At 42.6% G+C, this 13,940-nt stretch overlaps 1 protein-coding gene across 3 annotated transcripts in view; it reads left to right on the forward strand.

The window, feature by feature from the left end:
- Window positions 1-13,940, forward strand: part of Pde5a (phosphodiesterase 5A) — a 132,719-nt gene that overhangs the window by 96,645 nt on the left and 22,134 nt on the right. For all 3 annotated transcript variants that reach the window (XM_048333439.1, XM_048333441.1, XM_048333440.1), the window contains exons 12-13: window positions 6,335-6,481; window positions 12,590-12,715. In XM_048333439.1, the coding sequence (XP_048189396.1) occupies window positions 6,335-6,481; window positions 12,590-12,715 (273 nt within the window). The remainder of the gene's footprint in view (window positions 1-6,334; window positions 6,482-12,589; window positions 12,716-13,940) is intronic.

Below are 13,940 nucleotides of genomic sequence, written 5' to 3' on the forward strand. Positions count from 1 at the left end.
GATCTGAGGATTGCGGGTCAAAGCTAGCTTTGTCAGGGCAGCCCATTAGACTCTTACCTGCAATTAACCAGGAAAAAGCAGAATTGGAGCTTTGCTCAAGTGATAAAGCACCAGCCTTGAGCAACAGACTAAGGGAGTGTACCCTGGCCTAGAGTTCAAGTCTCAGCACTACCCTTCCCCTAAAAAAGAATAAAAAAAAAAATATTTTTTTGCCAGTCCTGGGCCTTGGACTCAGGGCCTGAGCACTGTCATTTTCTATATATGTGGTGCTTAGGAATTGAACCCAGGGCTTCATGTATACGAGGCAAACACTCTTTCCACTAGGCAATATTCCCAGCTCAGAATCAATCTTTTACGTAAGCCATAAAATGTGTAGTTTTCTGACCATGATTTAAGCTAACACATTGAGGCCCAGGACCCTTTCTTTCCTTTTTTTCAAATCCCTCTACCAAATCAAACACCAGCCACCTCACCCTGCAGTTTCTGCCCCTCACAGATGACAAGCAGTCACCATGAGGCCTACGAAACAGGCACTTCTTTCTAAGCCACCACAAGCTAATGACTAAGTACCGGGGATCATTAATAGCCTTTCTATGATGCACTGGTGCTCAGATTTCAGTATTCCTAGAATCACCTGATTGGCTTGTTCTATAAAGCAGGTGGCCACACCCATCCAGGGTTTCTGATTCAGGAGCCCTGGACTGGGGCCCAAGAATTTGCATTTGTAGCAAGTTCCCAGATGCTCACTGTCCAGGAACCACATTTGAAGAGCCACTGCTGTGGCTGGGTCCTGATTCTCTTCTACTTTCAGATTCACCTCAGTCAACCATCCAATTTCAGATGCTTCATCTGTAGTCATAACAGTATCATCTGAGTTCATCTGTGGATAGTAGAAACTACTCCCTATTTTAGACCAAGAATTGCTCGTTTCTGTCTTTTTTTTTTAATGGGAGTGGGTGGCACTGGGGTTTGAACTCATTTGAGCAACAACTACACTTAACAGCTTTAAAAGATGTATTATCTTTGTACCACATATGTAGAAAAAGCCAGAAGTGGTGCTGTGGCTCAAGTGGTAGAGTGCTAACCTTGAGCAAAAAAGAAGACAGGGACAGCGCTCAGGCCTTGATTTCAAGCCCCAAGACTGGCAAATACACACACACACACACACACACACACACACACACACACACACGTACAAAGGAGTTGCCATTCACCAAAGCAGTTTATGGATACAGTGCATCTTGATCAATGTCACAACTTTCAACATTCTCTTCCCTCCCACTTCCCTCCCAATTCACCACTTATCTTTTTTTTTTTTTTTTTGGCCAGTCCTGGGCCTTGAACTCAGGGCCTGAGCACTGTCCCTGGCTTCTTCCCGCTCAAGGCTAGCACTCTGCCACTTGAGCCACAGCGCCGCTTCTGGCCGTTTTCTGTATATGTGGTGCTGGGGAATCGAACCTAGGGCCTCGTGTATCCGAGGCAGGCACTCTTGCCACTAGGCTATATCCCCAGCCCCTCACCACTTATCTTAATCTTACTTATCTTAATTTTAGGTTATGTATTGAAATTTTTTGCCATTTATCAAAGCAATGTATGTGTACAGTGAATCTTGATCTGTGCCATCACTTCAACATCTTCAACATCTTCACTCTCTTGGACCCACCCCTTCCTTACATTTCTCAATTCTGTAGCTTATATAATGAATTTTTGCCTGAATTCTCCCCCTCCCCCCTTAAATCCTTCTGCCCTTCTCCCCTTGGCCCCACCCTCCCCTCTTGCAAGTACTCAGTTTGGGGTAATGGGAGATAAGAGTCTCAGAGAGTTTCCTACCCAGGCTGGCTCTGAACCATGATCCTTAGATCTCACCCTCCTGAGTAGCTAGGTTCACAGGCATGAGCCACCGGCAACCTGGCATAATTTGTCAAGTTATTTGGAGTAAATGGATATCCTTAGGAATGATTCCCAGAACAAAACGGCAGATCTGGCTCACTGTAAGTTTTCCAAATAGACCAGACTCAGAAAGCCACCTGTTCTTCAACCCACTCCACAGTCAACCATGCTAGAAAACTTGGGGGCTGAAAGCTGCTGGCAGAGTCACCACATGCCCTCTGCCATCATGGGCCCATCCCTAAGAAAAGCCTTCACTCTGTGGCAGTGTTTGTTTAAAATTCAGGTTTCTCCGAAATACAGATCTTTGGAGAAACAAATCCATCTGGAACCTTAGCTGCAAGGGAGTCCAGGGAATGTATTTGACAGTGTTCCAGCCCCTTCAGAAAAGGCTCATCAGAGAAAGGTTGGCATCCATGTTAATAGAATCTTGGTATAGTATCTGTCATGGGACCAGTGAACAGTCTCCTGATACATACAGCTGAAATGTAAAAGCTGAAAAAGAGCTCTGTGAAAACAGGACAAATAGAGGCCTCAAAGGGAGAAAGTTTCAATTAACCCACCCACCCCCTGAAACATGGAAAAAATAAAACATGCTAATTTCAGGAGAAGAGACATGTCTACCTATTAGTCTAAACCCTCTATACCATGTGGAGATTAGGATCCTTTTTGTGAGCAGGAGCTGTATAATTATCTCTTCTCCATCCTGTAAGAGAGCATAGAAAGCAAAGACCCAGCATATAGAATCAAGCTTGAATGATACAACAAAACCACAATGGCAGGTGCACTGTCCATTCACCTCATGTGCCAAGAGAATCAGAGTTTAGAGCCTACTGTCAGGGGAGTGGTTAAGTCAAAAACTTCCCAGAGTCTGGCATTTGTTCCAGGGTATGGAAGCAGCAAGAAGTGTTTTGTGTGGACACAATAGCAAATGTATCATCACTTCAGGCAATATGAAGCCCTAAAGACTTCGGAACTCAACTTCCTCACCTCTGAGACTTGAAAAGCAGGCAGAGCAGCTAAACACCTTGGTACTGTAACTAAATCAGTGATGCTTTAAGACCAGAGCACCTAGTAGCAAACATTTCCTTGCACTATGTACTTTACCTGGCTTTCTCTCGCTCGTACTCTTGCTCTCGCTCTCTCTCGCTCTCGCTCTCTTCCTCTCTCTCTCTCTCTTTGGAGGAGGGGCAATACTAGGTCTTGAACTCAGGCCTCACACTCTCTCTTGGATATTTTTTCCCCTCAAAGGTAATGTTCTACTACAGCTTCACTTCTGGCTTTTTGCTGGATAATTTGGAGATATGTGTCTCACAGATCTGTGAGCCTGGGATGATTTTTGAACCATGATCCTCAGGTCTCAGCCTCTTTTGAGTAGCTAGGATTACAGGTGAGAGCCACTGGTGCCTGGCTTAAATTTCTTTTATATATGATCATTATCTAGTGCAGAAATATAAAATGACAGCTTTCTAGAATTATGCCAGACTGCAATCAGTTTTTGTTTGTTTTATTTTGTTTTGGGTGCTGGTCCTGGGACTTGAACTTAGGTCCTGGGCAATATACCTGAGTTTATTTTTGCTCAAGGCTAGTACTCTACCACTTGAGCCACAGCTCCACTTTGGCTTTTTTGAGGGTAGTTTATTGGAGATAAAGAGTCTCACGGACTTTTCTGCCCAGGCTGGCTTTGAACCACAATCATCAGATCTCAGCCTCCTGAGTAGGTAGGATTATAGATATGAACCACTAGAACCCAGCTTTAGTTTTATATTTCTTCACTAATCATATGATATTTAGAACAAAAGGTTTAGATAAGATCACTGAGAAATTATAATCTTTCAATAACTGTTATTACTTCCTTTAAACCAAGATAGTTCAATATATAACTCAGACCAACCCAGAGGAAAAAAATATACACATACACAAACACACATCAGTAAGCTGTCTGGTAGATTGAATAGTTAATTCAGTGAACGTTGTCTATTTTTTTGTGTCTTTTTACATGTGCTCAATTTGACACAGATAAAAACTAGAGTCTGCCTGGAAATTCAAAGCAATTGCACTTTTGTATGGAAAAAATAGGCAGTTTTTTTTATGGGATTAAGTATCTTTATAACTCCAAGAGTTTGAATTGGATTTTCCAGCTAAGAATACACTTATGTATATTTTTAGTTATAGTACCTTATTGATATACAAATTCTTTAGAAGGTGTTATTTCTATTAAGTGACTTAAATTCCAGAGATATCACAGACTTTATACCTTGTTACCAGTAACATGTAGAATGTTTTGTTGGGTAGAAAGAATGGTTGGTAATCACTCATTTTACTTCAAATTGCCCTGCAGAGACAAATAGAAAGCTGACTTTCCTGTGAGGGTGAAGATGCAGGTTAGCAGAGCTTTAAGGGATTGCTGACTTCCTCGAGTCTCCTTAGAGACTGACCCCAGAATCCTCAACCCCAGAGTGCTCAACCCCAGAGTGCGCAAGGCCGTTAAGGAACATGTCTGCTTATCCCTTCAGGGCTGCTCAGGAAGCTCAGTTATGGTGGTGTGTGACTCAAGGAGCAAAGGATTTTTCTCTCAGCAGGAGGCCAGCAGAATACAGAGGCAAATGGGAGAAAAAGCTTTGTGAAAAGAAAAGAAGCTTACTATCTTAAGCATGATGTTGCCCTAAAAAAGAAAATAAAATCTGTTCTCTTGTCTTTTAATGGCGTTTTTTTAGTTAAAAGGCTTACTCCAGCCTCCATTCTTCCCCACTGCAGTTGGCACCCCACCTCTAATGTTAGAGGCAGGAGCAAACAAGTTTGGCCTTTATCTAAACATTCACAGTCCTCCCCCTTCTGCTTCAGCCCCCACATTCCTCAGATGTGGAGCTCACTTCACAGAACACATACTTTCTCCTGAATTTGGGTCCTAAGAAGGAGCTTTGCAGGGTTAAGAAAATCAGGGATGTAGAAGCAAAATTTGAAGGCCAGGAGAAACAGAAAAATGTTCCGGTGACCTTAGATTCATAGGAATATTGCCAGCTCTAGATAACTCTGAAGGTTATGTTGTTTTTATCTTTTTACTTCATGGAAGATAAAAGTAAAGGAAAGTCCTGATAGCTCTGCTCCTCATTGAAAACCTAAAGGGGGTGGATCCTGGCTCCATGTCTTTATTGTTTTAGCTTTCTTTTCTTCCCATTAATCTTAGCCTGACAAAGCCAAAACTCTTTTAAAGGAAGCTCTGACAGGGGACTAGGAATATGGCTCAAGTGGCAGAGTGCCAGTCTAGCAAGCTTAAGTTACTGAGTTCAAGTCTTCCTCGCCCCACTCCCCCCAAAAACCCAAACCCTGGAATGGCAAATGACCCTGGAAAGAGTGGAGGATTCCTGCAAACTCCAGTGCTTATAGGCCTCAGCAGGAAGTCTAGGAGAGAAAAGGCTGTAGGCCTTTGCTTGGTCTAAGGGAAGCTTCTTGGCCTCATCCAGAATCTTTTTCCTGGGAATTGGAGTTTAATATGACCTAGTATTTCAGAAGCTTTCTGTTTTTGAGACAGAGTCTTGGCATATAGCCCATACCAATATATGGGCTGGAATTATGTTCATTAACCTCATGTGGCTCTGTTTAAAACAAGGGAAATGTTCCTGTAATGTATTCCTGATACATTACATTTATGTTAGGTAGCTTTCTTTTATGGAGAAAATCAGCTTTAAAAATAGAAAGATTAGGGCTGGGAATGTGGCCTAGTGGTAGAGTGCTTGCCTAGCAAGCCCTGGTGCGATTCTTCATAGAAAAAAGCCAGAAGCGGTGCTGTGGCTCAAGTGGTAGAGTGCTAGCCTTGAGCAAAGAGAAGGCAGGGATAGTGCTCAGACCCTGAGTTCAAGCCCCAGGACTGGAAAAAAAAAAAAAGAAAGAAAGAAAGAAAGATTAGTGCCAAGCAACGTAGTGCATGTCTATAATTCCAGCACCCAGGAGGATGATACAGAACCAATCTGGATTCTATATATGGCCAGACCCCTTTATCAAAAGGGGGGAAAAAGCACAGTGGAAAGGTTTATTTTACCTCTTGGTTTCAAATGACATTTGATCATATCTGTGGCTTTGGCGTCTGGGATTAGACAGTACATGTGGCATGAAGCCTGTGGTGGAGCAAGATACTTACCCCATGGTGGCCAGGAAGTGAAAGAGGAAGAGGCGGGACTGGAGTCCTAATATCTTCTCCACAGACATCACCCCGATGATATAACTTCCTCCCACTGGGCTCCATCACCTCCCAACAGTGACCACCGGAGCCCAAGCCTTGAACACATTGGCCAGTGTGGGTCATTTAACATGTACTATAGCATCATTTAAAAAACAAAACAGTAAATACATACAGTGTTCTCTTTTTCTTGTAGTCAAGTGAGAAATTTTTGTGATTATCTCTTGTCTTAATGAAGAGTTTCATTTCATCTTTTTCTTCTTTCCTAAGGCTGCTGTGGTACCGTCTGCCCAGACCCTTAAAATCACTGACTTCAGCTTCAGTGACTTTGAACTGTCTGACCTGGAAACAGCTCTGTGCACGATCCGGATGTTCACTGACCTCAACCTTGTGCAGAACTTCCAAATGAAACATGAAGTAGGAAGGCAGGGAGAAAGGGAGAGGGAGGGGAGAGAGAGGGAGGAGGGAATTGGTTTAGAGCACTAATAATTTATACGCTATTGGCTAATGGGGACCTGAAGATTTTTAAAGAAAAGCTGTCAGCAGTTAAAAAGATATGTACTAGCTGGGCGCCTATGGCTCAAGCCTGTAATCCTAGCTGAGTCAGGAGGCTGAGATCTGAGGATCTTGGTTCAAAGCCAAAGTTCATGAGACACTCATCTCCAATTAAGCACCAGAAGAGCCATGGCTCAAGTGGTAGCGTGCTAGCCTCGAGCAAAACAAACTCAGCAACAGCACCCAGGCCCTGAGTTCAAGCCCCAAGTCTGACACACACACACCAAAAAAGACACGTACTAAATTTCACCTAGCAAGCACCAGGGTGAAGAATGTAGGAAAGTGTTCCTAAAACTGAGAGCAGGATTTGCCAAGCCAGACTAGCAGGAGGTATTGTAGTTAGATGAGGGGTAAGCATGACCAGAGAAGCAACTAGCAAGGAAGGTCAAAAGCAAATTCTGTAGAGCTTTGTGAACATTCAAAGAAATTTGGATTTCATTCTAAAAACAACAGGGAGGAGCAAGAGCTGACTGCAGCAGTGGACAGGCTGGGCTCAGAGGGACTACAAGACACTTGACGTGAGGCCAGACTTATAAGTTGGAATGGAGTCCCCTATGCAGGCTGAGGATAAGAACTGATTTAATTCTCTGGGCTACCTTGCTTGCCTTTCCGACAGACAATGTCAGGGCTAGAATCAGTTCATTGTTATGTCAGTGTAGAGACATCTGGGGATTGGGTTTTGTCTATAATAGCTGTGGACGTAGCATCCAAGGATAAAAAAGAAACAGCCAAGCTCCTCCCAACACAGGCAGCATTCTTGTCTTTCCAGGCATCTTCTGGTCCAGTGAGTAGCTAGTCTCCATGTACAGATATGCTACCTAGAAACTTACACAGCTTGAAAACTAAGCTACTGCTTAGGCCTTCATTAATTGATAGGGTGAAAAGTTACCCACCTATTTGGGATACTCAAAGCTGTCAGGTATAAATTCCTGTGATGAATCCCTTCTACTCACAAAGACTTCACAGGAATAATAAATAGTGAACAGAGCTAAGTATCTTTTACTTGTAGCATTATTAGAGACCCAGAGTTAGTTCTTTGTTTAGCCAATGTTTTTATTAATATTTCTCATATGAACAACTACCAATAGATTTACCATGCCTCACTGTTGCTAGACTGTGTGAAGGAATAGCATGACCTTTAACTATTGCAGCAAACTCTCAAGAGAGATCCTCAGGGCGTGACTATTATCTCTTTTTTTCCAAGTGAAGAAATTGGGATGGGATGGTGGACTAGAAAGATCATGGCACTCGCTCTCTCTGTGTTTCTGTCTCTCTCTTTCTCTCTCCCTCTCTCTATCCATCTCTATCTCCCTCTCTGTCTCTCTGCCTTGTACTCTCATTTGGTTTTTCCACTCAAGACTAGCACTCTACCTCTTGAGCCACACATCCAGTTCGGGCTTTCTGCTGGTTGATTGGAGATAAGAGTCCCACAGACTTTTCTGCCCAGCCTGCTTCAATCTTTAATCCTCAGATCAGACTCCTGAGTAGCTGGGATTACAGGCTTGAGACATAAGTGCCTGGCTAAAGTCATAGATCTTGTAGTTAGTTATTTGGGGTTGTTAACCGCTCATGTTCCTAGTTCCTTCATCTGTTATTATGGCTGATGGTCTTCCTTCCCATTGGCTCTCCCCCCCACCCCACCTCAACCCCACCATCTGGGAATTCTGTGCTCATGTATGTTCTCTTCTATCTCATATTCTGCTTAATCCACAACTATGGAACCCTTGTCCTTTATCCCATGCCTAGGCCAAATATCACAGCACTTGAAGGATAGAGGTCTTATTTGTAAATGTCTTCTCTCCTCCCTCCCCTTCACCCCCATCCCCCCTGTCATGGGGCTTGAACTCAGGGCTTGGGCACTGTCCCTGAGCTCTTTTTTGCTTAAGGCTAGTGCTCTACCACTTTGAACCACAGCTCTATCACCCATTTTTGAGTGGTTAATTGGAGATAAGAGTGTCACAAAAGCCTGGGCTGGCTTTGAGCTGCAATTCTCAGAGCTCAGCTTCTTAAGTAGCTAGGATTACAAGCGTGAGCCACGGGCACCAGGCTGTGTCTTCTCTATTAATGGGATAAAAGTGGCATCTAGAGCTAGAAGTTCTACATGTAGCTCTCTCAGTTCTGATTCTTGCACATTGCAGGTACATGGAAACCTTGATGGTATTTCAGATCCTTCTTTTTTTCCTGATCCTGAAGTTCCTACACTCAATGCTTATAATGATTCAGCTGAAGAAATTTGTCTAGAATACAGGAGTGTGTTTCTTGGCCCTTTTTATTAAATTCTTCTAAGTCAGTTTATTTCTTACTTTAGCTTTTTAGGTACCATTTGAAGGTTGGGAATGAAGAAAGGCTCTCAAAATTTCTGTATCTGTCTTTATTCTGATTATCTTTTGGATTTTTATCCATCATAAAAATACCTGTTTCCTAATATTTACTTTGTAAGGCTTTGATTTAGTCTTTCTAAAGAGTTATACTATTTGTGTTCTCCGTAGATTCTATTAGACTCCAGCTAATTCATTTATACCAGCTTGTGTGCCACCCAGCGTGCTTAGTTCTCAATGTATAGGTACATTCTAGTACCCACTAATGAGGGAAACCATGCAACCTGTGCTTCTCTGGCTTGCTTCACTTAATATAATCCACTCCAGGTCTTTCCGTTTCCTTATGAATGGAAAATAGGCCATTCTTTCTGATAGGTGAGTACTAGAAAATGGATACTGGCAAGAAGAGAGGAGTAGAAGAATGAGCTGGGGAAATGAGTAGAATGCAGGCATGAATGCATTGTAGATACCACAGAACTGAGAAAAATAAAGGAAGGTGTGGTTGGGGGTGAAGATGTTGAAGGGGTGACACAGATCAAGATTATTGTATACATATGTTGCTTTGTGAAATGGCAAAAAAAAAATGTCAGTACATAACCTAAGAAGTAAGGAAAGTGCTGGGTGCTGGTGGCTCACACCTACAGTCCTAGCTATTCAGGAGGCTGAAATCTTGAGGATGACGGTTCAAAGCCAGCTGTGGCAGGAAAGTCCATGAGACTCTTATCTCCAAAAAAATACTCAGAAAAAGTTGGAACTGGTGCTGGGGTTCAAGTGTTAGAGCACTAGCCTTGAGCACAAATGAACTCAAGGATAGAGCCTAGGCCCCCAGTTCAAGCCCCAGGACTGGAAAAAAAAGTGAGAAAAGGGATAGGTTGGGAGAATGTTGAAAATGGTGACATTGATCAAGAGGCACTGTATTCATATAGACTGCTGTGTTGAGTGGAAACTCCTTTGTATAACTACTAAGGAAAACAAACATATATTTAAGAAAAATAAGTATTATATAACATACACATGGAGGGAAGGAGGGAAGGAGGGAGGGAGGAAGGAAAGAAGGAAGGAAGGAAGGAAGGAAGGAAGGAAGGAAGGAAGGAAGGAAGGAAGGAAGGAAGTTAGTTTTGTCCCCCTGTTTTCATTCTTACTTTCCATCTGTTTGGAGAACTGCTGTGCTATGTATGTCCTGAGCTGTTAGTCTGCCAACTGTGATGATTCTCATTGGAGTTGCTGCTTTAGAGCAACAGAAGCGTGTGTATGGCTCAAGTGCTAGAGCACCAAGCCTTGAGAAAAAAGCCAAGCAAGAGCTGGAGGCCCTGAGTCTGTTCCCAGTATTGGCACACCACCCCCACCCCCCCCCCAAAAAAAGAAGAAAGAAAGAAAAGGAAGAAAAAGAAAAAGCAAAGATGAGATGGAAAGAAGGCGGGGTGAGTTCGGGCAAGTCTTACCAGCTGGTAAGACCAGCTGGTAAGCTGAACTAGTAAGTGAAAACTAGTAAGAGAAAAGCCCTAGGGGTGTATGGGGCCTGGGGCCTGTGTTCATTTTCAGATCTTATTGTCAGTATTATTTTAAGATGACAAAATGTAATTTCTTTTGCTTAGAGTGGACATGAGTCTCACCAACTATCCCGGGCAAAGAGAATTTCATCCTGAAAGACAGTTTCCAGTCTCCACTTGGTTTCTAAACCTTCAGTTTATTCACGAAGACATCAACCATTACTTCTGTTTCTCCTGTCTTCTACAGGAATTTCTCTTCTGAATTCTGTTTCCTGTGGGTTACGACACTACAACTTTTCTTTTCCTCAGAGCTGAACTTCCCCCCCCACCAAAAAAAAAAAAATCTCTGCTTCTGAGAGAGCTCTTGGCTGGACATCATGCATTTGCTTTTGTGTATATTTGGGTATATATATTTTATACATGCACATCAGCTGTTTTCACTGGTGAGTTTCATGCACACAGAAGCAGAGCTGATTTCTCTTCTTTCTCCTATAGAACCTTGAATGCACCCCTCAGACCCCTGCAAGTCTGTAATGGTTGGTGACCCTGCTTAGTATATTCAACAGGCTCTTGAGGGTATAACTATAAATTATTCTATATAATATACATATTATATGTTATTGTACATAATTATATATAACTTATAAATAATATAAATTATTACTCAACAGCCTGACTGGGGCATGGCTCACATGCTAGAGCAAGGCCCTGAGTACAGTATCCAGTACCACACAGAGAGGCAAAGGTTAGGAGACAGCATAGTGCTTTGTTGCCTGAATTGCCTGCGAACAGAGCCACAGAACTGGAACAAAAAGATCTGAAAAGCAAAATACCCCAAAAATCTCTTATTAGCCGTGTCCCTGCACCTTGAAGACTTATTTTTGGCCTTTCTCTGCAGATACCTATCATATATTGAGTGCTTTCCCCAACTCTTCTTTCATTCCCCAGAGCAACCTATTTTTGTATTTGCAGCCAATGCCATGTTATCTGCAAGATGAAGCTCATATTTATTTTCACAAAATCCCCTCAGGTGTAGTAAATCATTCCAATTTGAAGAGGCAAGCTCTGATGCTAAACACAAACAGAGGAACCGGGCCCCAGGCCCCATACACCCCTAGGGCTTTTCTCTTACTAGTTTTCACTTACTAGTTCAGCTTACCAGCTGGTCTTACCAGCTGGTAAGACTTGCCCGAACTCACCCAGCCTTCTTTCCATCTCATCTTTGCTTTTTCTTCTTCTTCCTTTTCTTTCTTTCTTTCTTCTTTTTTTTGGGGGGGTGGGGGTGGTGTGCCAATACTGGGAACAGACTCAGGGCCTACAGCTCTTGCTTGGCTTTTTTCTCAAGGCTTGGTGCTCTAGCACTTGAGCCATACACACGCTTCTGGCTTTTTGCTGGTTAATTGGAAATGTGATTCTCAAGAACTTTTCTTCCCAGAATGCCTTTGAACATTGATCCTTAATTGCTGAGGATTATAGACATGAGCGATCAGTGCCTGGCACTCTTCCATCTTTTAAAGTACATTTTTCCATTAGTCTTCAATTTGGGTAGCCACGCAATAACTCTGCCTGAATCTTAAGCAAAGTTTAAAGGGACAAATCTTGCAAAGTGAGTCAGCCAGACACCAGTGGCTTATGCCTGTAATCCTAGCTACTAAGGTGGCTGAGATCAGAGGATCAGGGTTCAAAGCCAGCCCAGGCAGGAAAGGCCATGAAACTCTTATCTGCAATTAACCACTGAAAAACCAGAAGTGGAACTGTGGCTCAAGTGGTAGAGTGCTAGCTTTGATTAAAAAAAAGAGCTCAGGGTCAGCACCCAAGCCCAGATTTCAAACATACACACACACACACACACACACACACACACACACACACACACACACACACACGTTAATCACAGTCCTACTGATGCCCAAAATACCTTTCTTGGTGATGTCATGAATTTTACATCTAAGGTAGCTAGTTAAATGGTTATCCTGGTGGGTTCTGGAATCAGCCTACAGAAGTTTGAATTCTGGCCTTACCCCTTGCTGGGAACCATCAAGACTACCTGTAGTTTACCTGTCCCAGGGTTGGAAGGCTGGAATGGGGGTGTCTTACACTGTGCTTGGAGCATAGGCCACCGCAGGTAGTAAATGCTATGCCTTATGCTCTGTTTCCTAAAGGTCCTTTGCAGGTGGATTTTAAGTGTTAAGAAGAATTATCGGAAGAATGTAGCCTATCACAATTGGAGGCACGCTTTCAACACTGCCCAGTGCATGTTTGCTGCACTAAAGGCAGGCAAGATTCAGGTAAGTTGTAGTACAGTTCACATATCGAAGACATTGGATTGCTCCCTAGTGAAAATCACAGATTCTGGTTCTAATGTGTGAAGATTGAAAATAGCACGCTGTCCACACACACATAGCATGGAGATATTTGTAGTTGCTAATTTGCTTTCGTATGTAGCTTGTATGGCATAAAATTCTTTACAAATAATGTCATCTACTGGACTCTGGTGGCTCACACCTATAATCCTAGCTACTCAGGAGGCTGAGACCTGAGGATCATGGCTTGAAGCCAGCCTCAACAGGAAATCCTGTGAAACATTTCTTTCCAATGAACCACCAAAAAGCCAGAAATAGGGCTGAAGTAGTAGAGTGCCAGCCAGCCTTGAGTGGAAAAGCTAAGTGATAGCATCCAGGGCCTCCATTCAAGCCCCATTACTAGCAAAAACGAAAACGAAATGCAGCTTCATGTTATGTTTCAATGATGTTTGGACAAATAAATATTTGATGCCACACCGTATTAAGAAGCATCATATTTGCCACGTTACTTTGAACCATAGTTGAATTCTCAAAAACTAGCTTTCTGAACTTGTTTCCTAGAGAAGCCCAAGGCTCTGCTCTGTATTCTCTCCAGAAGCTTGGTTAATTTTATTAGTACTATTTCATCAAAATGATTTGGGTTTTGTACACATTGATCAGAGGCTCTTTAAAAGAAAGATGAATGTGGAAAACATTTGTGTGATTCCTTCCTTCCCAGGCCAGGTATTCTCTATATTGCTGTCTGTCCTGAGACTCTAACTTCAGTGAGACCCAACTAGTTACTCTAAGCTCATGACTCCATATAGCCATCCTGATTATTGTGTCTCAGAATTTCCCTGCTCTTTTGTTTTTAAACAAACCATATTGTCCTCTGTCTCTACTTTTGCAGGGACCTCTTTTGACATACTAGATCTAAAAGAAATGACTGAGCTGAGGATATAGCTCAGCAGTAATACACTTGCCTAGGTTTGATCCCCAGCACTGAGATATAGATAGATAGATAGATAGATAGAGAGAGAGAGAGAGAGAGAGAGAGAGAGAGAGAGAGATAGAGAGAGAGAGAGAGATGAGAGAGAGAGAACAAGTAAAATAAGTGATTTGTCTAAGAAACCATATAAAATAGCACAGTGATACTTTGCTTCCTTAGTCAACATTTATCAGAAGTAGAATACTGTTATGTTGGAATATGCAAGAGTCATAGGATTATTGC

The sequence above is a fragment of the Perognathus longimembris genome, chromosome 24, assembly GCF_023159225.1.
Source record: "Perognathus longimembris pacificus isolate PPM17 chromosome 24, ASM2315922v1, whole genome shotgun sequence".
Classification (NCBI taxonomy): domain Eukaryota; kingdom Metazoa; phylum Chordata; class Mammalia; order Rodentia; family Heteromyidae; genus Perognathus; species Perognathus longimembris.